Source organism: Dama dama, chromosome 9, assembly GCF_033118175.1.
Source record: "Dama dama isolate Ldn47 chromosome 9, ASM3311817v1, whole genome shotgun sequence".
NCBI classification, from domain to species: domain Eukaryota; kingdom Metazoa; phylum Chordata; class Mammalia; order Artiodactyla; family Cervidae; genus Dama; species Dama dama.
In genome coordinates, this window is record NC_083689.1 from 53,095,469 (window position 1) to 53,120,637 (window position 25,169).

A 25,169-nucleotide genomic window follows, 5' to 3' on the forward strand; every position below is an offset into this window, starting at 1 on the left:
TCCGGGCTGGGGTGTTTGTTTGGACTGGAGAAGGGAGGCTGCGGGCGAAACGCGCGTCGAGCGGGGGAGCGGCGCTGCCTGTGGAGATCCGCGGAGGCCGACCGGATTCGTTGGCTGCCGTCCCCGCTGCCGTGCACTGGGTGAGGGGTTCCCTCGGGCGGAGCGGCGAGAAGGGTGCGGCGGCCCCGGCGGTCTAGGGACAGCACCTCGGCGACGGCTGAGGGGCCTAGAGGGTCCCCTGGGTCGTTGGCCACCAAGCCCGTATGGGCCCCGTTGTTCCTTGCCTCTTCCAGTTGAGTCTGAGAGATGATCTTGGACCGACTTAGTCTCTTTATTCTTTGAGAAATGGCCGTCACTTTTTTTTCTCATTGTCATTATTATTTATGATTTGGATCTCGCAGCTCTCTATCCGGGTCCTCAGTGGCGCGCGATGGTTGCCGGGATAGCACTTTCTCGCGAGCCCCCACCCCCACCCCCACCGCAGTCCCTTCACCCCCCCTCCGGTACCCTTTTCCCCTGCCCCCCGCTGCCGCCTCGGCAACAAAGCTCATTGTTTCTCCCCACTTTACGCCTGCGCGTCGCCACGCGCTGCCCCTTCTTGCTGCGCTTGCGCGCTTCTCCTGAAGCTTGGGTGGGGGAAGAGAAAGGGGCGGAGGGACTGGCGGATTGCCTTGCATACTAGTAGAGCGTTTTGTAACCGTCTGCGAGCCTGTACCTTTCTGATTTCTCCGTTTCTTCGACATCCCCTACCCCTTATTTTTAGTTACATTGTATTCCGTGCTCAGATTAGGAGGTCCTTTGGAGTACTGTCAACTCCTACTCCAGGACTGTTTTGAGCCAGTTGAACTTTTAAGGGCTCAGCCAATTCACGTTTTTCAGTTTTGGTTCTTTTACTTTTTAGTTTCTCTGTTCTGTGCTTATTCTCTCGCACCATCAAAAATATATAGCTTGTGGTAAAGTTGTTTGTTTCAAAACATTTGTTGAAGCAGCCAGCATTGGTATTTTCTGTAACTGCAAAAAGGGGCCTTCTCTGCTTCCTTTTGTTGCCTTTTCCCTGATTTTGCAACGCCGTCATCTCACAGAAACCACAAACTCTAGAAAGAATTTGGCATCCAGTGTGCCGTGGATGAAGGTCTCACAGCTGACAGCTTTTGACATTTCAGCAGAAGACAAATTCCCATTTTGCGTATGCTGGCTAATCTTGTCTAGTTAACCTGGTGGTATGATTTTTCACAGTTTGCGTTGAGCAGTTGGTCAGGTGTTGATTTGCGTTTTCTTTAAATAGCCTTTGAAATTTCATGGGCTGCAGGTTATGTATGCAAATAAAGTTCTCTAAGGGTTTTAATGAGATTCCTAGTGTTTGCTGTTTTGTGTTTCTGTTCCGGTGTGTGAGAGGATATTTTGAGCAAATTACGCTGTTTATACCACTTGTTAATTGTGAACTTGAACAGAACTTAATTTTTTCTCACAAGTAGGTGTCTTTGACCAAAAAAAAAAAAGTGACTCTCCCGAAAGTGTAGCCTGCTTTTCTGTTTCTTTATGGCATGGAAGGTGATTTTCATTTTTATTTTAACTTGTGAAATAAGCAGGGAGAGTAAGTTTTATCCTGCCCATTTTGAAATCAGTAGAAATTTGAGAGGTAATTTTATTAGGCACATACTAAGGCTATAGCCCTTAGTAATGCAAGGCATTGTTCAAAGTACTTTTACAAGTATTTAGTCTTTAGTGTCTTTAGGCAGCAAGTACTACTGTAAAATGAAGATTATAAATGAAAGAGGGATGTGAAGTAACTTGCCCAGTGTTACACAACTAATAAGAGCTGGAATTCAAGTCCAAGCAGAGATTATGTGCTCTTAACCTCTGTAGCATGCTGCCTGTGATTTAGTAACATATTCAGAGTCCTCTAGGTGGTTAATGGCATATCTGGGATTTGAACCCAATCCAAAATGAAAGTTGCCCAAGTTGTCTTGGTGATCTGGATCACCTTGTTGCACAGATACATTAAGGTTTCACGTATGATACAGTCTGAGATTCACTATCAGTAACTCGGTCTTTTTTCTTAATTTCCTCATTGTTTATAATGGTGCTGTCCAGTAAGATAGCTACTGAGCACATGTCTGTTGAGCACCTGCAATGTAGCAAGTGCAGCCGAAGAACTAAAATTTTGACTGTATGGAATTAAAATTGTTGTTGTTCAGTCACCAAGTTATGTCTGACTCTTTGACCCCATGGACTGCAGCACCCCTGGCCCTCCTGGAGTTCGCCCAGGTTCATGTCCATTGAATCGGTGATGCCATCCAACCATCTCATCCTCTGCCAACCTCTTCTTTTGCCTTAAAATTGATTTAAATTTAAATAGCAACAAGTCGCTGGTTGCTACCAAGTTGGATAGTGTGGATTTATTTGAACTGACTCTGCTGCTTTTTGTATCAGTTTTTATAAATAAGGGTGGTATTTCTGATGCACTTTGAGCCTTTTTCAGCCGTGTTGTACCATCTTGTTCTTACCTGATAACCTAGTTACACTGCAGTTGACATCAGGGTTATAGTCTTTGCGATTTTTCTGTGACATTGTTTCACTCCTACAAGTGGTTGGACCGGTTGTTTTTATCTTATACTTTGCCCTAGCAATCTTAATTGTTCTACATGTTTAGTAATACGGTTATCTGCTAGGTTGTTTGCCTAGCTACTCTTGTTATTATCCATTTTATAGATAGGAAACCTGAAACATTACATTTCTAGAAAGGCAGCCTCGTTCCAGAGCCCATGCTTTTAATCATTATTTTGTACTGCCAAACATTAAAAAAATTCAGTGCTGCTCACAGACTTCTGAATTAAATATAGAAGCTGATGCAGAATTTCTATATCTTTTTTCACTAAAATACATAGGTATACAATATATGTGTGTAAAACAACAAATAAGTTTAAAGAGCCTACAGTAGTTCAGAGTCCAGTGGAATAAGAAAAGGTGATAAGTCTGTGGAGTCAGTTTCTTTTTGTTTTTTTGTGGGGGTTCTGGCACCACTCGGCTTGTGGGATCTTAGTTCCCCCACCAAGGATTGATCCCTGATTCCTGGCAGTGGAAGCCCAGCGTTGTAACCATTGGACCACCCACCAGGAAATTCCTTATGGAATCAGTTTAATGAAAGAAGCAGAAAGAGAATTCTGTTTGAATTTTAATGAGAATTTTTTAAAGAGTTAATGTTTTTATTTTTTATTCCAGTTTTATTGAGATATAATTGAAATATAGCATTGTATAAGTTTAAGGTATACAGTATAATGATTTTATTTACATACCTCGTGAAGTGGTTAATGATAGTTCTTAAGAGATGAAAAAGGGGGGAACTTTCTAAAACTTAAAAGATTTATTTATTTTCATATTTAAAAATTTTGTAGAGACTATAAATGTATAGACACTCCTGGAAACCAATAAATGGCAAAAAACAGCTGAGGAAAAGAGTTTATAGATTTAAAGTGCCAGAGAGCAGGAAAAAACTGCTCTTAACCAAAATCTGGTGAAATTTCTTTTTTTTTTCTTTTTTTTTTTTTTTTGATTAAAAAAATTTTTATTTATTTTGACCGCACTGGGTCTTTGTTGCTGCATGTGGGCTTTCTCTAGTTTCGGTGCATGGGCTTCTCATTGTCATGGCTTTTCTTGTTGCAGAGCACATACAGGCTTTAGTAGTTGTGGATCACGGGCTCTAGAACCCAGGTTCCGTAGCTGTGATGAACCATCTTAGTTGCCCCAGAGGGTGTGGGATCTTCCCAGACCAGGGACCTAACCTGTGTCCCTTGCATTGGCAGGCAGATTCTAAACCCTTGGGCCACCAGGGAAGTCCCTGGAGAAATATCTGAATATAAGGCTCTTAGCTAAACAGCATGTTTACAAAAGAAAGAAAATTCATTGCAAAAGACAGTTTAATATACGTAGTAGCCTAGAAATTTATATATCCTCAGGTAATCTTTTGGAGAAATATTAAGCCAAAACAAGTTAGGGCAAGATGATTATCTATATACTCTAAGAGAAAATCTAATAGTGTAGCTCTAACAGTGCTAGATTATTTTTACAAAGCTCAGGATGTGGGGTGGGACAAGAAAATGGGTAAGTAAAATTCTAAAGGTCTTGGCTTGTCTGGAGCAGAGATGGGGTTGGGTATATTGAGAAAGGAAAGTAAAGCGTTCAGAATGTCTTGAATTTGTTGAAGGTGTATAGAGTATATTTTTAATTGATAGGAAACTATTCAAACTATTTAATTTCACAGTAGATACAAGTCAAGTCATTGTGCTGTACACCTTTATACTTACACAGTGCTGTATGTCAATTATGTCAAACTGGGGTAAACCCAACTGAGATTCTGCAGTAGTTTTTAAGTTACAGAAAATAAATATTTTTTTAATCTGCTTTAAGTAGGAAAATAAACACTACAGAAATAGTATAAAAAATCTATAATAAAGGTAAATATGAAATTATGATGGAAGACTACCAAACATCAGTTACCAAAAATGTTAATTCCCTATGAGACAAGAGTCTCAGACTGGGTTAAGTAATCTACTTGGTATAGTAGAGGACTTGAATACATCACTTTCAGGATTTACCAGAATTAGCCTAATATATATATACATCATTTTTTATGTTAGAAATAGAAATCACAACAGCAGAGTCCTGTGTATAGCTTATGTATAGTCCTGTATATAGTCCTAATGTATAGCCATGTGTCTGTATGTGTAACAGAGTCAGTTTGCTGTACAGCAGATACTGGCATTGTAAAGCAACCATACTTCTGATTTTTTTAAAAAAAGAAATTTTAAAAAGATAACAAATACAAATCACATTTTTCTCTTTAGACCCAAAGAACATTTTGCAGCAAAAACAGTTGTCTGCAAACAGAACTGTAATAAATTCCCCGAAGTGAAGGTTTTCAGGCTGCATTTTATTATAACATAGTAAAATAAAACTAGAAATCAGGCATCAAAAGGTAACCAAAAGAACCTTAATCACTTGGAAATTAAGAACATTCTTCTGCATATAAATAATTTGTAATTACCTAAACTTGATAACTGTTGTGTTAAAACTTCTAGGGAAAATTTATAGATAGAAAATTTTTATTTGTAAAAGGATGAAAATGTCAACTTGTAAAAGTGAAGAGCAACAAATTTAAGTTATGTTGAAAGGAAAGGGAGATAATGTGAGAAAACTAAGATTAATGAGATAAGTAGAAAAGACCAATAAAACCAAAAGCAGGAGCTTTATTAAAATTGAATTTTTTTAAATTTGAATTTTTAATTTTTCCATTCCCAAAAAACAATACAAAATGTTTCCGTAGCCATCTTGCTCTCTTCCCTGTGCATGCGTGCTCAGTCTGAGTGTCTGACTGCGACAGTCTGGTCGCGTGTCTGACTGCAGCCCCCTGGACTGTAGCCTGTACATGAACTTTCCCCAGCATAATGCTAGAGTGGGTTGTCATACCCTCCTCCAGGTTCCTAACCCAGGGATCGAACCTGGGTCTCCTCCATTGCAGGCTGGTTCTTTACCACTGAGCCACCGGGGAAGCCCTCCGCTCCATGTAGGCAACCATATTCTCAGTTTTGTTTTTAGCAGCTCTTACTGAGCTATAGTTCACATACCATGCAACTCCCCCATTTAAAGTATATAGTAGTCTTTAGTATATTACCAGAGTTGTACTTCCATCACCACAGTCAATTTTAGGACGTTTTCATTACCCCAAAAATAAATCTTATGCCCATGATCTGTCATACAATATGTGTTCCTTTGTGACTGACTTCTTTGATTTAGCATGATGTTTTCAGTATTCATCCATCTATCAGCTGGTGGACCTTTGGGTTGTATCTATTTTTTTACTATTAAGAATACTGCTGCTATGAACATTGTGCCTGTGTAAGTTTTTATGTAGATACTTATTTTTATTTCTCTTGGGAATATACCCAGGAGTGGAATTGCTGGGTTATAAGGGAATTCCATGTTTAATCTTTTGGGGAGCTACCAGACTGTTTTCCATTTTAACTTTCCCACTGGCAGCAAATGAGGGTTCCAATTTTTCCATATTTTCACTAATATAAAGTATTATCTCATGGTTTTGATTTGCATTTTCCAGATGGTTAAGGATGCTGAGCATCTTTTCATGTGTTTTTTGGCCTTTGGAGAACTTTCCAGATGTTTTGCCCATTTTCAAATTGGTTGGTTGGTCTTTTGAGTTGTAATAGGTCTTTATTCTAAATAAAGTTCCCTTATCAGATATGATTTGCTTCTGTTTCTTTTCTACCTTTCCAGAGATTCTATACATTTGCAAATTGTGAACACACACACATACCCCTCTTTTACTTGTAGGAAGAGTTTATCACACTCAGTGTGTTCTGCAAATTGTAAAGCTGGAATTTTTTTCCTTACGATAAATCCCATGTTAGCCTTATCAAGGAAAAGGGGACATAGGCAAATTAGCTATGAAATAGGAGAAATTAGTTTTTGTTGTAACAAAATTGAAATTCTGGAGAAATGAGATTTTAGTGAAATAAAAATTACTGTAGTTAACCATAGAGGTTTGTTGTTGTTAAGTTGCTAAGTCATGTCTGGCTCTTTGTGACCCCATGGACTGCAGCACTCCAGGCTTCCCTGTCCTTCATCCTCTCCTGGAATTTGTTGAAATCCATGTCCATTGAGTCAGTGATACTGTCTCACCATTTCATCCTCTGTTACCCCCTTCTCCTTTTGCTTTCAGCCTTTCCCAGCATGAGGGTCTTTTCCAATGAGTCAGCTCTTGTCATCAGATGGCCAAAGTATTGAAACTTCAGCTTCGGTCCTTCCAATGAATATTCAGGGTTGATTCCGTTTAGGATTGAATGGCTTGAACCGAGGAACTCGAAAGAGTCTCCTGCAATACCACAGATTGAAATAGTCAATTCTTCAGCGTTCAGCCTTCTTCCAGGTCCAACTCTCACATCCATACATGTAGAAAACCTGAATAGACCTATCAAAACAAGAGAAAATTAAAGGTTGTTAATAATGTACTAGTTTTAAAACTACCAAGCCCTTATAATTTTAGATTCATTTGTCTTTGGGGATCCCATAATTCTTGTTATTCAGACAATTCCTGAATATAAGGATGGAAAAATTCCTAGTTCATTTTTTTGAAAACTATATTTTATATAGCGTTCTCACAGTCTGGGTTTGCAGTTATTTTCTTTTGGAACTTGATACTTGTCACTCTGCTATCTATATTGTTTGAACCCTCTTGTATTTTTTATCTTTTTGCTGTTTTATGGATACTTCTTTTATCTTCAGTTCTGTTGTATAGATCTAGTCTGTTGCCAAACCCATTATATTTTTGTTTATGTTGTGATTTTTATATATCATCATTTGGCTGTTTTCCAAATCTACTGTGTGCACTTTTTATATTTGGCTGTTTCTGAAGATATTTTCAAGCTTGATATGTAATGATCATTTGCCACATGAGTGGCAACATGCTACATGAGTTTTGATTATGCTTTCTGTAAACTGCACTGCTTCTTGCTTATTGTATCTTTGTCTTTGCCTTTTGTATTTGGTTATCTTTCATTTTGAACTCTTCATTGGCCTTAAAGATTTATTTTTTGAGGTTCTTAAGGCCTAGAATGAAGATGCCTTCCTCCCAAGGAATTTTACATTTGCTTTTGCCAGGCTCTGGCACTAGGGACACTACCTATTAAGGGCCACTTTATACTCAGTTCATGACTTGGGATGTTCTGGACCTCCCAGGTGATGAGAATTTATTCCTCCTATCCATAAGAGGTCCAGCCATAGTCACAGTGTCTGTGTTCCCTTCCACCTTTTCCTTTTGATTTGCTTGGTGGGGAGGGAGTCGTTTTTGGTTCACCCTTAACCTGAGTGTATAGCCCTTTAGGGTCCCAGCTTAGAGTGGGAGGATCTCCTGTTCCACCTTTCCCATATGCCTTTTGGCCCATGAAGCATCCAAGGTGAGCTCACGGAAGCCTAATGGGCAGAAGCCCTCAGTGCAGAGGCAGCCTCAGTGTTTAAAAATTCCACTTTGTTCTTTGAATTCCCACTTTACTTACCTTTCAACACTTTTGAGTGTTTCTTTAGGAATATGTTATCCAACACTATTAGTGGGAAGACTATAAATAATCTAGTCTACCACTATTGGTAAAAAGTTCTGATTCATTTATGCTTTAAGGAATTAAAACAGTTCCAAGTAAATGGATATGCCATCTTCCTGGCCAGAGGGCTTAACAGAAAAACATGATGCTGATTAAACTGCAAATTTTTAGTAAAATTCCCATCAGACTGTTATGGACAATTCTAAAATTGATAGAAGATGAAAGTGCAAGATTCCCCTCTCCCCCAAGAAAGTTGCTAAGGGATTTGTGCTACTAGGTATTCAAACTTACTGAAAGGCTACTGTATTCAAAACAGTACGATACTAGGTATTCAGACTTACTGAAAAGCTACTGTATTCAAAACAGTATGATACTGTGCTGAAATATTTGAAGATGAAAGGTTTGCAACATAGCAGATGGTTAAGCCAAAGAAATTGTATAGAGAAAACAACTGTGGCAAAAAGCTAATAGTTGATGAATCTAGATGAAAGGTACAAGTGTTCATGATACTATTATTATGACTTTTTTGTAAGTTTAAAATTCTTCAAAATAAAAGTTGGGGATAAAACAGTATACAATATACCATCATAGAACAAGGAAACAGTATAGTAGGAATTTGATCATGATAAACCTGAGGAACAAACTTGCATTTAAATAATGATGAATATAGATCTTTTACATCATACTCAAAGTAATGCTCACATGAATTAAAGATTTAGAGGACTTCCCTGGTGGTCCAGTGTCTAAGACTCCATGCTCACAGTGCATGGGGCCTGGGTTCAATCCCTGGTCAGGGAAATAGGTTCCCCATGCTGCAACTAAAGATCCCATGTGCCACGACTAAGGCCCAGTAAGCCAAATAAATATGTAAAAACATACTTTAAAAATAATGAAAAAAAATAATGGAAATAGTTGGGTTTTTGTTTGGTTTGGTTTTTTTTTTTAAGTTTCAATATAAAAAAGAAACTATAAAAATACTGAGAGAAAATAAAGGAAATAAAACCTCAAGATAGGAAAAGATTTCCTAAACAAGATGAACACATCCTGGCAGCTGTAGAGGAAAACAGTGAGATTCTTTTATGCTCACCTGTTTGCAAAAGTAAAATGCTATATTGATTATATAGAGAGCTGTTGAGGATGCAGAGAAATGGGAGCACCCAGCAATGTACATTACCATATTTTTGACATATAATCTGTCTTTTAAAGCTACAAATGCACATGGCTTTTGACCCAGTTATTCTCACTTACCAGAATGTATCCTACAGAAAACACAACTAGAAAAGGATATGTGTACAAGGGTGATCAAAGCAGGAATATTTGTAATGAAAAGACTTGAAATGTAAATGTGCATCAGAGAAGAAATGGTTGAATAATTGCTACTGTATTCATTAAAAAATAAAGTATACTTGTGCATATTGACTAGTAAGGATCTTTCATGTAATATATTAGTTTAGCATGATTCTATTAAAATATATAAATTCTTTGTGTGTCTCTATAAGCAAAGAAATATGAAAGGGCATACACTAAGCTGTTAAAATTTATTACCTCTGGGTAAGATTGAAGATGGAAAGGAAAAAACTTACTTAAGACCTGTTTAAGTAGGGTCTACTTTGTACATAAACAGTTTTTTCACTTTAATGCTTCCTTTTCCAACAAAATTTCCTAACTATGTGCAAAGATCCATTATCCAGAATTTTTCAAATGATTATTGAAAACACTGCTACATTGTTGTTTTACCATTTTGTGATTTTTGTTTTAAGAAAATCTTATTAGATGTATTAGATGTATTCTTACAACTACTAGATTTTTAGTATTAGTAATTTAATATTGCTTGTTCTGAATTAGTATTACTGTGTTTTAGAAATCCTTTTCATGAGATTAAGGCTAAAGATTAAAAATTTTGAATTATATTTTGTGATAATTTTAGGATTTTAAATAATAAAAATAAATTTTTTTGAAGCAATAAATGTTCTTTGAAGCAGAATAAATGTTATTTGAAGCAAATATGAACATTAAAAATTGGGGTAAGGGGATTACGGGTTTTCTCTGTTCGTTTCTGCCAATTTTTTTTTTTTTTTTTTTTTCATTTCTGCCAATTTTTAAGTGGTTTCCATTAAGTCATGAACAAAGACAAAACAGCAACAGATTGTTATGGTTTACGTCTCAAATTTTTTTTTTATTATATACATTGTGCCCTCAAACATCACTCGAGCAAATTAGGTGCTTCTGTTTTGTTTTCAGGAGTTCCTGTTTAAGTTTCTGTTGGTTTTGTTCTAGAGAGAAGCTTTTTATCAGCCACAAGAGACTAATATATATAGATTTGAGCTCATTGACTTGAAGATGCTGCTTTTGGACTGCCTCTGAATAAGATGATGATACATCTCAGCAGTACAACTTACACTATATTTTTCTTTTTTTTTTTTTAAGTTCTACCGGTTTATTGCTACCAACCCATCTCCCTCCACCCTCGTGCACCCATGCTCAGTCATGTAACCCCATGGACTGCAGCCTGCCAGGCTCCTCTGTCCATGGACTTTTCCAGGCAAGAATACTGGAGTGATTTTTTTGGTGGTTTTTCCTAATGGTTGCCCTGGACATTACAAATAATGCCTTAGTTTGTAACTAGTGTGAACTAATGCTACTTTAGTTTTATGTAGAGAAAAAGAGGAGTTATAAAGCAAGAAATCTATTAGTGACTTTTGTATTTACTATATAGTTACCACTGTTTATTTCTTCCAGTGAATTCAAGTTAATGCTGGTATTCTTTTTATTTCAATGTGAAGGACTCAGTTTAGCTCTTCCTATAAGACAGGTATAGTGGTAATGAATGAACTCTCTTTTTTACTTATCTGGAAATGTTTTAGTTTCCACCCCCACCCCACCCCCCCCCACCCCCCCACCCCCCCCACCCCCCGCCTCTTTTATCCCTTCATATGTGTTGTCCTGTTTTCTGGCCTCTAGTTTCTGATGTGAAATCATATATTAATCTTGTTGTTTTGAAGATGCTCTTTTTGGTTTTTGACTTTGAGTAACTTGATTACAGTGTGTCCATGTGGATTGCTTTGAGTTTATTCTACTTGGGAATTCTTTGAGCTTCTTGGATAGGTTTCATCAAGTTGGAGGAGTTAGGGGCCATTATTCTTCACTCTCTCTTCTTCTGGGTCTCCCATTATGCATATATTGGTACATGTATTTTTTATGTTTTTCAGACTAAATAATCCTTATTGGTTTACCAAGTTTATTGATTCTTTCCCCACTCAAATCTGCTGCTCTATGCTGAGGCACACCTTTAACACTTGAGCACTTTACAGCTCTTCTTAACCTTTTTATGTGCAGAGCCTGAAGCTTGAATAGTCTTGTCAGGTCTTTTCTGAGTGTGCTGCCAGCACTGGGCATGCCTGTGGCCTCTTAGGTTTCCCAGAATATGTAGGAGCTTTTCAAAGCCTTTATTCCCAAAGCATCTCCTTTACCAGCCGATCTTCCTTTCCCTTTTGCCCCAACTGTTACTCTTTGCTGGCACTGGCTACTATATTTGCCTTTAACTGTTTTTGATAGATGCCAATTTAAAATAATAAATTTTACAGTATTTGAACTATATACTCAATTAATAGCAAAACACATGTGTGTGTTAATCATTCAGTCATGTCCGATTCTTTGCAACCCCATGGACTGTAGGCCACCAAGCTCCTCTTTCCTTGGAATTCTCCAGGCAAGAGTATTGGAGTGGGTAGCCATTCCCTTCTCCAGGGGATCTTCCCAACCAGGGATTGAGCCCAGGACTCCTGCATTGCAGGTAGATTCTTTACCTTCAGAGCCACCAGGGAAGCCCCACAACATACATAGGACATAATATAAACTGTGTGGTCTAAGAAGAATCAAGAACAGGTCATAGAAGAAAATTTAAAATCTGATAACAATACCTTGTATTAAAACACCTTACACTCAGTAATTGTAGACCTGTCAATGTTCTGGAAGTAAATGATCCTCACCCCTGTGGCTTTTCACTTGACTGGCTGTAGCAGAAATCTGGTCAGCAAGTGTTCCTTCCTCAGCTATCTTAAGATGTAAGATTAGTGCCCGGGCTCCAGTTGATTTTACTGGTTCCGGTTATGATTTGTTTCCCAAATATTGCTTGACAATTAAATTTTATTTACTGTCCTTCATATACTTGCAGTGGGATCTGTACCAAAGCCACGGGTTGTTTGGTGAGGTGATAATGGGCAAAAAGCTGACCTAGAGACATGTCAAATGCAGGGCTTGGGCCCTTTTTGCTAAGCACTATTTATATTTTGTTATTGGTTGGCATCAAACAAGGAGGGAGGGGTTCCCTTGAGATTCCCAGACTGTAGAATTTGCTGGTGCAGATTTTCATTGTTAACATAAGCTTATGCTCATGAAATGTATGGAAAACACTTTTTCTTTAAAAAGTTTGTATTTATATACTACTATAGTCACTTGAAGCATATTCAAAAACAAGTTAGTGGTATTTCTAGTACAGGTCTCACACATAATTGCTGCTTAACTGTTCAGTTCTACTTGAATATTGAATGTCCTGTACTCTGCTAAACATGATTTTTATTTGCTATTTTTAACTAAAAATATAAGTCACTTATTAATACTGTGATCTTCTGAAAGGTAGGATTTAATGGGTATGAGTTGGGATAGGATACATGTTGGGAAAATAATGAAAAGCTGTTGTAAATTGAGATGTATTTCAACATAGTTTAATGATCGGTTCATGTGCAGAGTAAACGAAGTTCCATCAAGTTGCAAAGCAGAATTGACCTTCTTTTCATAATATTTGAGTCGACTCTAAAATGTAATTTGTTTAAAGATGAGCATATAAATGTTTGATAGCCTGATATATAAGAATGAGTAATTTACTTTAGAGGAACTGATTGCTGTTTAGTCAGAACTTGTTATCAAAATATGAGGGTTTATTTAATCCAAGATTAATGACAAATAAAAATATCAAGGATATCTATCATCTGTTTTCTGTTGTGTCTGTTTTCATAGTGCTTCAGTTTCCTAACCCAAATCGTGTTTTCTTTCTACCCCACACTGTGCGTGTGTTCAGTAGTATTCCAACTCTGTGACCTCATGGACTGTAGCCCGCCAGGCTCCTCTGTCCATGGAATTATTCTGGCAAGAATACTGGAGTGGGTTGCCATTTCCTCTTCCAGGGGATCCTCTCAACTCAGAATTCAAACCCACAGCTACAGCATTGGCTGGTGGAGTGGTTACCACTGAGCCACCTGGGAAGCCCTCTACCCCACACCCTAGCACATAAATCTCAGTCTGTCTCTGCCTTTTTTTCATACACATACAACACTAAGTAAGGCAGAATTCTCAGTAATTCTTTTTTTTTTTCTGTGCTGGGTCTTGGTTGCTGAGCAGGCTATTCTCTGGTTGCGGCAAGCGGGGGCTACTCCCTGGTTGCAGTGTGCCAGCTTCTCATTGCACTGGTTTCTCTTGTTAGAGAGCACGTGCTCTAGAGGACAGGCTCGGTAGTTATGGCGCACAGGCTTAACTGCTCTACGACATGTGGAATCTTCCCAGATCAGGGATCGAACCTGTGTCTCCTGCACTGGCAGGCAGATTCTTAACCGCTGAGCCACCAGGGAAGCCCTCTCAGTAATTCTTAATTCAGGACTTCCTAACAACTAAAAATGTTAGCACCACAATACTATTGTCATTAGTATTCAGTATTGGGGGAAATGCATATGTGCATCAGAATTGGGCCCACCCACCCCCACTGCTTAGAGACTTTACATTCATATTATATGAAAAGCTGTAAGTTTTTTAATACTTATGTCCTGTTAAGGATAAGTTCATAAAATGAGTTTAAAGGGCCAGGCAACATACATAGAGCAAGTCTCTCCCTGAACCTTACCCAAAGAAGGAAAACTACTTCTAGTATATTTTGGGTTTGGTGTTTAGTTTGATTATGACAACTTTGGAGTAAGACATTTTTTAAACTCTTATCTTCATATTAGGTACGTTGTTGCCTTCCTTTGGCATAAATCACACTAATGTTTGGATTTATGTACAAGTCTCTCTTGCTTTACGTAAACACATTTTTTAGCAATTTCAGAGTTAATGAATTGGCAGACTGTTATTGTAGGGGTGTCCCAGGTTGCACAGTGGCAAAGAATCTGCCTGCCACTGTTGGAGATGCAAGAGACATGGGTTCAATCTCTGGGTCGGGAAGATCCCTTGGAGTAGGAAATAGCAACCCTTTCCAGTATACTTTCCTGGGAAATTCCATGGACAGAGGAGCCTGGTGGGCTACAGACCATGGGGTCACAAAGAGTTGGACACAACTTATTGACTGGGCGTACACACATAGACAATTGTAGAATCTGGAACTTTAATGCTTCAAACTTTTAACTTGCAATATATCAATTAGGTTAGATCATGTTATCCCCTTTTGAGTAGAGTATACGATTGAGTATAAGATTACTGTATGAGATTAGATGCCTGAAACTCACTGTGGGGAAATCCAGACATGGAGGAACTCAACATAGACCCAAAGATAAAGCAAATAGAGAATGGGCTATGAAGTGGAGAGAGCCACAGCTATACCTTGCAACTAAGGAACTAGAAGTTATTAAAAGTTTGTTTTCACTTCCAGTCCCTGGGTTTTTTAATATTAATTTTCCAAGCCATGCTTGTTTTATGGAACACAGAATATTTTTTAAAAATTGGATGGTTTGGGGATTCCATTTAAATAATTATTTGCCTTTGTTTACTGTTATTAGAATCTAGGCTATTCTCAGTTATTCCTTAGACATTAAAATCATTTAGGAGAAAAATGAAGCTTTCCAAATGCTTGGTTTACCATGTTTATTAATGTATCATATGCATCTCATACCTAACCATGATGGCTGGTAATAATAGATGCTCACTAAGAACTGAAAGAATGACTGACTAAATTAACTGTATTGTTGTTTTAAGGTTAAAAACTACATCTAACGCCAACCATGAAAGATCCAAGTCGCAGCAGTACTAGCCCAAGCATCATCAATGAAGATGTGATAATTAACGGTCATTCTCATGAAGATGACAATCCATTTGCAGAGTACATGTGGATGGAAAATGAAGAGGAATTCAACAGACAAGTTAGTTTTGTGTATAAACATTCTTTTTTATTGTAGCCCATGACAACCATCAATATAATTGTACTTGTCCCTGAAATGTGTTTTTCACCTGGTTCCTTATATATGAAATATGTGGATTTATGTGCCACCACTCCTGTTTTATTTGGATGTTGATTACTACCAGGTTTAACCGCTCAATTGAAATAACCTTGGGAGCTTTTTTCGGTGTCTGACCCCAGAAATTCTGAATCAAAAGAGTTTAGGGTGGGACCTGGTAAACTTTTTTTTTTTTTTAAGGTCTCAGGTGGTTCCAGTGAGCAGTAAGGTTTGGAAACCACTACCTTACACCAGTCAGATTGTCCTATTGCGGTGAAAGTCAAGAGACTCCAGACTAGACAGGCACAAGTACCAAAGTACTAGTTTTCACCTCAGGTTCTCGTTCTGACCAGCCCCCACTGTTCTCTTTAGAGAATTCTCATACGTTGTAGAGAACTCTCATACATTGATAGATGTCTTTATTCCCATATTTCTTGTACCTGTTTTCATCTTTTGTCTTGTTTCTCCCTTATCCTGGCTTTGGTCATCAGTAGCCAGCTTGATTTGACCATATCTAGTTATATATATTCAAGAGTGTTAAAAAAGGTTAAGCAGTGTAGTTTTCTATTTCAATGACAGTTAAGTTGCTGGCCCTCTAAAGATTATTTTTCCAGTCATTTTTGGGTGGGTTTAGGGTTTGTATAGTTTGGGAAGTATCATAGGTAATTCTGATACCCAGTCCTGCATAATAACACTTCTTTGTTACTTCTTCCCTGCTACCTTTAGTGGAAAGAAAGAATATTCTGCTATGACAAGTAAAGACATAGCAAAAATCTAAGTAGATCTTTCCAGGTCTTATGGGAAAGATTTTTTTTTTTTTTACCTTAGCATAGAAGCAAACGAGGAAGGTATGACATTGTGATTTTTAATGGTTCAGTTCAAGATACTTTAAGCCTTTCCTAATGATGTCATCTTAGCAGGTATGCTATAAATTACCCTTTATTATAAATCCAGATAGAAGAGGAGTTATGGGAAGAAGAATTTATTGAACGCTGTTTCCAAGAAATGCTGGAAGAAGAAGAGGAACATGAGTGGTTTATTCCAGCTCGAGATCTCCCACAAACTATGGACCAAATCCAAGACCAGTTTAATGACCTTGTTATCAGTGATGGCTCTTCCCTGGAAGATCTTGTGGTAAAGAGTTATTTTTTCACCTTTTTAAAACCTAGCTCATCTTTCTCATAAGTGGAAAAGCCAGCATTTATCTGTTTAAGAAGAGTTCTACATCTCTTTCCCTTAAGAAATTCTACTGCTTCTTACTATGGAAGCAGAGGCCTCCTGGCCTCACTTATGATATGGAGTGATTTTTGGCAGCACTCTGGAGCTAGTCTGAGGCTACTAATAGACTTCCTGACACTACTTTTAGTAAATGTCTAAAAGTAGTCATTCAAAAGGGACAAGTATGTTCATGTGATTTGCCTATGCAAAATTAGCTTGATGGAGAGGTTTTGCTCTGTCTTAAATATATGGTGAAATTACAAATTTTTTCTGAAAGGTAAAATTTTGGAGATTTTTTTTCTAACCCAGGATTTTCATTGAGTTACCCTAACCCCGTTTGGAATTGTGATTTAACAAAGACTTACAAACTCTTGGCAGAAAAGGAACACAAACCTATTTATATTTTTAGTTGTTCCCAATGTCTCATTGCTGATGGTTTATTTGTAGTAAAAAGTGTTTTCAGGAACTGTGATAACTAAGCATCAGTACTAAAGTAAAACCTGATAATCCTTTTGCTGAAATTAAGATAATTTAGTCAGGATGTTAAACTTTGTCTCCATATGGACAATCTCTAGTTGCTTCTGTGAGACGGTTCTCTGGAATATACCCCTAGACTCTGAAGTCATTTTATAATTGTCTTATTCACTGTGCAGTGATTTCCTAACCTGGTTGTACATCATAATGACCTATGAAGCATTAAAAACAGAAATTTTCTCAGGAACATCCCATCCATAGAATCAACCATCTAGACATGCTAATTTTTAAAGCACTCCCAGAGGATACTGCCAGCCTGCCCTTTCAGACATTTTGAAACCGTTTTCCTAAAGGGCTGTATAGAGAACACTGAAATGTACATTGTGGTATAGCTTTTGTTGCAGTAAAGGACAGTAACCCAATTGGGCAGATATGTGATCTGAACAGTCTGTTGGGGTATGCTTGCTTATGGCTGGATTAGTCACTCCACAAATAATCCTGATTCCTCTGAGGAAAAAAGCTCTTTGCTGGGCATAATATATAACTTTACCTCAACCCAGTATCATTCCACTGTCTAGAAACTGGTTTGTTTGACCCAGTCTATTTGAGATTAACTCCTTGTTATTTTGTATCTGCCCAAAGTTTAGATTGATTTCCCTTGAGAGATGAGAATGATTGTTTAAATTATGAAACTTAAATTATTGCTCCAATATGTTGTTTAATATGCTTTGGTCTTGAAGTAAGTAATGTTGAGGGCTCATATTCAATCTAAAATCCTGCCAGCATGCCTACATTTCAGGCCCTGGAATCCATCCTGGTTTCTTTTTGTCTTGATCAATTTGCATTCAGAGATGTGGTAGAGGAAAATTTCCAGCTATTCCCTGTATGCTAACATATCTACTTAGGAAAGTAAAGATTTAGAAATACAGAATGATGGTGGTATAAGCCTCTAAGGCTCTGAGAGGCTTTGGCCCATTCCTCCCCTAACTGATACAAAAACAGTCCCAGAGAGTGACTTATCCAGGCCTACGTAAGAAGTTAGTTAGCAGAGCTGGGGTTCCAACTGAGATCTTCTGACTCCCCATGTAGTTTTCTTTTCCTGTTATATACCATGCTTCCTGTGGGAATTAGAATACAGCAATTGTAAAAAGACAACTCCATATTTTCAAGGAGCATCATAAAGTAAAATTAATCCATAAACAATTCCCCAATCACTATAATCATCATTTCAACACTTGTTTAATGTTTGCATAGTATGAAACTGTTTAAAGAAAGTCAACTATCATAGTTAAAGGAATAGAATCCTGTTTTCTGAGACATTCCTTTGGTGGATGTGCAGTTAGTGAGTTTCTGGTTACACTTAAGCAAATTTAATTTCAATTCCTACTTTCTTTTTAGGAAATTGATAAAATTTGATATAATATACATAGCTTACATCTGGTTCCTTCTTTGACTGCTATAGATGTTTTTTAATTCAGTTTTACCTTACCATCTGAATTCTTGACTTTGTCTTTTATTTTTGGAAGATGTTTTGCATGTGGATCTGGGTTGAATGCTTCTGAGTATCTGAAGCTATCTCTTAATGAATTTGCTTTTTTATGTACTTATTTTCCAGGTCAAGAGCAATCTGAATCCAAATGCAAAGGAGTTTGTTCCTGGGGTGAAGTACTAAAATATTTGAGTAGACGGGGCCCTCTTTTGGTGGATGTAGCACAATTTCCACACTGTGAAGGCAGTATTAGAAGACTTAATTGTAAAAGCTCTCTCTTGTCACTGTGTTACACTTATGCATTGCCAAAGTTTTGTTAGTCTTGCATGCTTAATAAAAGTGCTGAGACTGTTATTAAGTAAAAAGCTGTCAAACATTTACTGAGAATAGAATTGGCCCCATGGCTTGAAATGAAGACAGCAAGGAAAGAAGCACCAGTCAAGTTGTGATAAAGCACCAAATTAAATGATCTCTAAATCTAAATTAAATTCTACATGTTAAGTGAGTTTCTCAATTCAGTCTTAAATTTGCGTTCCCATCAAAAAGAATCTCCTTTTTCTGAAGAAGGCTTGCTGGTTAATTGGAATAATTCAGTATAGACATTTAAGTATGTCTTTAGTTACTGAGGTTATAAGGTAGTGAACCTATCCTGGCTTTTACAGTGTGTTATCATGTAAGAAAATACTGAATTATCTTAGTGTTACATCTAAGAAAGTATGTGATTTGAGAATTCCATCCTTTTCTAAGGAGTCATTGCATCATAGCTATTACCTGTGTAAAATCTAACATTTGACCAACCCATAATTCAATTGAACAAAGAAATTGTTATATAATTTGAGTGGTGCTTTTCCTTGCTTTGTTAACCATCACTACAATAGTCTGCAGCACAACTTTTCTTTTAACAAAGCTAGAACAGTTTTGGCTTCTTAAACTTCTTATTTGGGTAGGTTAAGCTGCCATACGTGTTCAGTGTGAATAGTGTTTAAGTTGAAAATATTGTAAAAAAATTATATTTTTTCAAAAATATTTAAAAAAATAAATAATAGTAGAACTGAGCTACTGATGTTTGTGTTTATTGGTGTTGAAATACGGGCTCTTAAGTGGTGATACTCACTTTAGTGTGGGTCCAGTCCTTCAGGACAACCTTGTTGGCAAAATTTGCTGAGAGAGCAAGCTTTATTAGATTCCATAGTGTCAAGTATGTTGTTATATAAGTATCTGTCCAAAATATAGCAGTAAAATAAATCCCATAGCCCCCTCCATAGCCCACCTTGGTCGCCTCAGGCTGCAGTGTCAAGGCAATCATACATATCTACGTTAAGAAACTTTCTGACTGGCCAGTATATTGGTAACCTTACTCTAGTATAAGCTCCACTGACTTCTGCCCTTCACAAACCATTGCTGCTCTGATTGGGCTAGTTTGCTGTTTGGATTCACCTGGATCTTCCCCTTTTTCACTCTCACAAACTAATTTATAATCTTTATTTGGGATAGGCTGTCGGTCAACTAGCAATTTCCTGGTTCCATATATAATTCTGCCTTGCAGCCCTATTCTTAAATTTGGAAGGCTCAAGATTAAGAAGGCCATCTAGTCAGTCCTGGTTCACATTTTCCCTATGGTCCTTTGATGTCACTACCTTAAGACTCTGAAGTAGCTGATCCTGTTCGGCTCTTGCTATTTTTGGAGCCACAATACCACCAGCCCCCTCTGTTCTCTACTAGCTCAGTACCACAAGTGGCACAGCAAGCTGCCAAGTATGTAAGTGTTAAGAGACCATTTTTCTAAGCCTAGATGGGTGGGCAGATGAGTTCATTTCCACATACTGCCAGATGATCATCATGCAATATAATTAGAGGTTATAAACTTGAGTAACCTAATGATTAAAAGCAAAGACTAACCAGACTTCCTGAATTTGAGTCTAGTGATTGTGGGTAGGTCCCTTAACCTTTCTGTGCCTTAGTTTCCACCTTGTTAAAATGGTAGTAATAACAGTATCTATCTCAGGAGTGTATTTAGTTAATAACACATCAAGCACTTGAGACCATCCCCTGGTACAAAGTAATAAATCACTTAACTAGAACTTTCTATCATGGAGTCATCTAAGCTAAGCTCTCACCTTGTTGGAACTTGTCCATCTGTGGCAATGTGCACATTAAAACTACCTTTTTTAAGACCTTGAGATGACATCACCCCATTTGGGCCTGTATGGCATAGTTTTAGGGTAACTGAAATCATTCTGTTTTGTAGAGGTTTTATTAGAACTATTGAAACAGGGCACCTTATGTGAGAGAATTTTTAATATTCTTATACTTGTGTCATTTCTCAACCTTTTCCATGTCATGAAGTATAATTTATCATACTGGAGTACATGAATGAGGTTGCCTATAGCTACAGGTTATGGATCATGGGCTCCAGTTGACCCAGTATCAGTTCAGATACCAAAGGCCGAAGGGATCAGTATTTCAGCATACTTTTAACCTCCTACACAGTTAATGGCCCACACTTGTTGGGAAGTTCCACTGTCACTATAAAATCCAAAGGCCAAAGGATCAGTATTTCAGCATACTCTTAACCTCCTACAGGGTTAATGGCCCACACTTGTTGGGAAGTTCCGCTGTCACTACAAAATGACTAAGGAGTTCCACATACATACAGTGACTTTTTACCCAGTCTGCCTTTCCATTGAAAATGGTCAAATAGGTCACAAAAATGGAACCTTGAGTAGTTGTCTCAAGGTTGAGACAAAACCTGAGTAGTTGTCTCTTTGGTTAAAGCATAAGAATGTTGTGATTTTCCAACCCTCCAACAAAAGCCATAGACTAACACAGTCCTACCTTTCCTGGGAGTAATTTTTCAGACCTTGGTGTACACGGTCTCTTTGTTTTCTGGGATATCTTCTGCAACTGGAAGCTGGTTTTTTGACCTTGAAGGAAATCCTTTGAAGACCGGGCAGATAGGAATGTATTTCAGAAAGGCAATTCTTTTTACCATGCTCATCCCAATGGGAAAGTCATAGCTTTTCAGGCTGGAAGACATCTCACTATCAGCATGGGCCCCAGCTTTCCACTGTATCAGACCTCGTTCTTCTGGGCTTCCTGCAAGTGGACAAAGGGGTCATCAGAGCCAGCAATCCTCTGCTTACCTCCCCTCCCCATAACCTAGTCATGAGGGAAGAATTCCAGAGTTATCATGATTCTCAGTTCTCTGGTCCAGCAAAGTTGAATCTATGATCTCAGCTCCTAACTTGGCTAGAGCTCTAGAGATCCCTAAAATATACTGGTTATACATAATCAACATTTCTTGCGTATCTACAGTGTGCCATAATGCTCCGTGCTTAAGTGCTTTAAGTTCATTGTCTAATTTCTTTGAAACATTGGTGGGAGTTGTATATGCACTATTATACAAAATTTTATGATGAAGAAGGTTAAGTTAACTAATTGTCAGCCTTCACCTTGAGTATAGGTCTGGTGTTTGCTGGGCCAGTGGGGACCAAGTAGTGCCCAGACTGCTGTGGAGGTAGGAAGGTATATTTTGAAATACTGTAATCAGTCTTAATATTCGGTATTATGATTCCATATTTGGAAAATAAACTGTAATACAAACCTCAGAAAGTCAAGCTAAGTAAAATCTTTGTTGGTGCTAGGGATACACAAGAGGTTTTTCACAAATTGGGGGAAGTAGGTATGGGAGGGATTTGTGAGTTCTCTGAGGTTTTCACAAGAGAGATGAGGTTGGAGACAAGTAGAAGTAAGTGGAGATTTCCACACACTGGCAGGCCAGGTTGAAAAACCCCATGAATAGAGAAACCAGATGTATCCCAAAATCTGAAGAAGGGCTGGGATACTTGGGAGAGACCACCTGGAGGAGGAGCTGGAGCTGTGGCACCAGACAGGCGTCTCAACCGCACTCCTCACCACTGCCAGACACGACCACCAGTGTATGCTCCCCACCTGCCTTCCACACCCCTCCCTGTGTTGCCTTCAACTCTTGTCCACATTCCAGTCTCCTTGGCCCATCCAGAATCATCCAGGAAGTGCTCTGGATGACTCGAGCCCAGGCTCATTCACCTTACTGCTCTAAATTGCTTTCAACCCAGTTTTCACCAAGGTCTGAAAAATTACATCTGCATGACAGATCACTGGCATATCTGGAGTGGGTTTTGCCAACATACTAATGCTACATTCCCACCTGTCCTAAGAAAACAAAGGCACTCCTCAATCCAGTGGCAACCAAGAAATGGAAAGGAAACAATTCATGGGGCCCAGGAATGACTCTCCTAGCCACATCCTCTTCAAGACCAAGAGGAAACTTGGCCTCTATGAGGCCAGTGGTCTCCCCCTCCAGCCCATCTGTTCCTGCCTCTCCCTGTAGAGCCTGCATTGCATCTGACCTGGCCACGGCTCTGGAGACATCTGGTGGACTGTCCATTAGTCCACCATGGTTCTCTGTTCTCGTCCCAAGGCTGACCCATACCTGGCACTGTGTTGTCCAGTATGAAAGCGAGGCACCCACCCACGAACATCTCCGTGGTCAGCAGCACAGTCAGAATCTGGTCCACTTCAGGAACGCCTGTGGAACAGGCCAAAGGCCAGTGAATGTGATGGCCTCATCCGGACATTCAGGATTATACCCTCTGCCTTTCCCACCCTTGGATTCAAATCCTAGTTTGCTGGTTGCTGCTTTTCCTGCAACAAATCATTTAACCCCTCTCATCTGTGACATGAAGATAGTATCGTCTCATGGAGTTGTGAAAACTAAAAGAGCACATGTAAAGCTAAGACACAGAAAATGTCTTAGTAAAGGACAGTTATTAATTAGCCACTTGGCTGCTGACTAACATCCAGAGTTGGGGAGGATTTGTTTCTCTGGCTGTGTGGAGCCTTTGAGGGAAGAAGCTGTGCTCAGAGTCAAGCCCACCATACCTCCCCCACCCTGGGATGGGTAGACTCTTGGGAATACCTGTATTAATGACGTGCGGGTTGGAGTCCAGGTAATTAGGCAGCGTGAGACCGAAGAACATGGAAAACCCAAGCACGAAGAGATTGCGGGAGGAGTTCATGTCCACAAACTGCAGGTTAGACAGCCCCACAGCGGTGATCATGCCTGAGGGCGAAAGAGAGGCGCTAGAGGCTCCTAACCCTCTGAGTGGGCTCCACTCAATGCGACCACACTGCGTCCTCAAAAGCACACGCAACACTCACCGAAAAGGGTGCAGAACATCCCCCCTAGAATGGGGTCAGGGAGCGAGGCGAAGAGAGCTGTGAACTTGCCAATGGTGCCTAGAACTAGCATGATGCCCGCACCATACTGCACCACGCGCCGGCTGCCCACCTGCCAGCGAGCCAGGGGTTGGGGCTAGACCCAGAGGACGAGGCTGGGGGGAGAGTTAGTTGCGCAGGAGGGGAGGGGTGTGGTAGGCGGGTGGGGCCTGTTACTAGAGCAGGGCACAGACGGGTCAGGGCAGGATCGGGAGGGGCCTCTTAAAGGCAGAGTGGGGCTAGGCCAAGGTAGGACGGGCTTGGGGCAGGGCCTGCGGTATGTGGAATGGAGGCGGGGCTTTGGGCCGCTCTGGCTAAGCCGGGCACCTTGGTAATCCCCAGGACGCCAATGTTGGGACTGGATGAGGTGGACCCGTTGCCCGTGCCCAACAGCCCCGCGATAATGCAGCAGATGCCTTCGGTGAAGATACCCCTGTAAGGAAAGAGCAAGTGGGGGCATTGATCCGTGCTCTATCCTGGCTTGCGTCCTCCCATTGCCCTGGCTAGACCTCTCACGTCTCTAGGACTGTGTGAGCTACAACAGTCCATAGTAGTCCCCTACTCCAGGCCAGAGGGGGTCTGGAAGCCAGGATCCCAGGTCTGAATGCTAGTCCCACTGTCCTGGTGCTTAATCCTTGGGTGATTCTGGGCATCAATTTCCTCATCTGTAAGATGCGGACAATAGGAGTACCTGTCTTACAGAGCCATTAATGGATTGCAAGAGAACGCACACCAAGGGCTAGACACATGGAAGGTTGTCAGTGACTAGTTTCTCTGAGCTTTGTTATCTCCTCAGCTATTCGAAACAGTAAGTGATGGGAGCATCCTCACTTCGTAAGTAAGGAGGACCAATCCTGGTGAGTTAGTGACTTGCCCAACTCCTTGTCCCCCTCCTCTGGGGTTCAACTCTGTCCCAATGTTTGCTTCCAAGTGACCCCTGAGGGGATTAGACATTAAGGAGGGCAGGTGGGCATACCTGTTGATAGCGTGTACTGGAGGGGGTGGTGCACCAGCCAGGCGGGCACAAGCATAGTAATCCCCAATGGACTCAATGATGCCTGCTAACGTGGCACTAAACATTCCCAGGACAGCTGCTGCAGTCACAGTGGGAAGCCCCCACTGACCTGAAGCAACAGGGAGAAGGAGGATGGATGAAGTGAGTGTTCCTAGGTGGGTTAGGCAGTGGAACAGGCAGTACTTGGGTAGAGCAGCGGGAGGGGTAAAAGGATCTCAGGCTGGGATGGGAGTTGTACAGTTGCAGGAGCTTATTTGGGATCACCTAGTCATAAAGCTGGAGTGAGGCTGTGTCAGAATACACCGGCACTCTGCCTGGAACACTTTAAATGTGCAGTTGATACTTATGTCATCAAATGGACTGGGGTCACCAGGGGCCACATTGATGGTCTCAGTTGGAGGCAGAGGGGC

The 25,169-nt window shown here is 39.7% G+C and overlaps 2 protein-coding genes across 10 annotated transcripts in view; one reads left to right on the plus strand and one right to left on the minus strand.

Annotated features, from left to right (window-relative positions):
- PAIP2 (poly(A) binding protein interacting protein 2) lies at positions 1-18,917 on the plus strand. Its single transcript, XM_061151441.1, has 4 exons — positions 1-140; positions 15,066-15,229; positions 16,259-16,438; positions 18,612-18,917. The coding sequence occupies exons 2-4, from the start codon at positions 15,092-15,094 to the stop codon at positions 18,666-18,668; spliced, it is 375 nt and encodes a 124-aa protein (XP_061007424.1). The 5' UTR covers positions 1-140; positions 15,066-15,091; the 3' UTR covers positions 18,669-18,917.
- SLC23A1 (solute carrier family 23 member 1) overlaps positions 17,695-25,169 on the minus strand; it is a 13,268-nt gene continuing 5,793 nt past the window's right edge. For 6 of the 9 annotated variants that reach the window (XM_061151432.1, XM_061151433.1, XM_061151435.1 and 3 more), the window contains 7 exons: positions 24,721-24,868; positions 24,072-24,177; positions 23,688-23,841; positions 23,446-23,589; positions 22,960-23,055; positions 21,321-21,581; positions 17,695-18,114 (listed from right to left, as the gene is read on the minus strand). In XM_061151432.1, the coding sequence (XP_061007415.1) occupies positions 21,340-21,581; positions 22,960-23,055; positions 23,446-23,589; positions 23,688-23,841; positions 24,072-24,177; positions 24,721-24,868 (890 nt within the window). In that variant the 3' untranslated portion in view covers positions 17,695-18,114; positions 21,321-21,339. Of the gene's footprint in view, positions 18,115-19,218; positions 19,647-21,320; positions 21,582-22,959; positions 23,056-23,445; positions 23,590-23,687; positions 23,842-24,071; positions 24,178-24,720; positions 24,869-25,169 lie in introns of those variants that run through there. The other 3 variants (XM_061151431.1, XM_061151429.1, XM_061151428.1) reach the window with 2 other exon arrangements.

Excerpts from the sequence above, each read along its gene's own strand:
- PAIP2 (XM_061151441.1), top strand. The coding sequence starts at position 15,092 with ATGAAAGATCCAAGTCGCAGCAGTACTAGCCCAAGCATCATCAATGAA. Across the intron at positions 15,230-16,258 it reads AAGAGGAATTCAACAGACAA|ATAGAAGAGGAGTTATGGGA; the intron begins GTTAGTTTTGTG and ends TTATAAATCCAG. Across the intron at positions 16,439-18,611 it reads CTTCCCTGGAAGATCTTGTG|GTCAAGAGCAATCTGAATCC; the intron begins GTAAAGAGTTAT and ends CTTATTTTCCAG.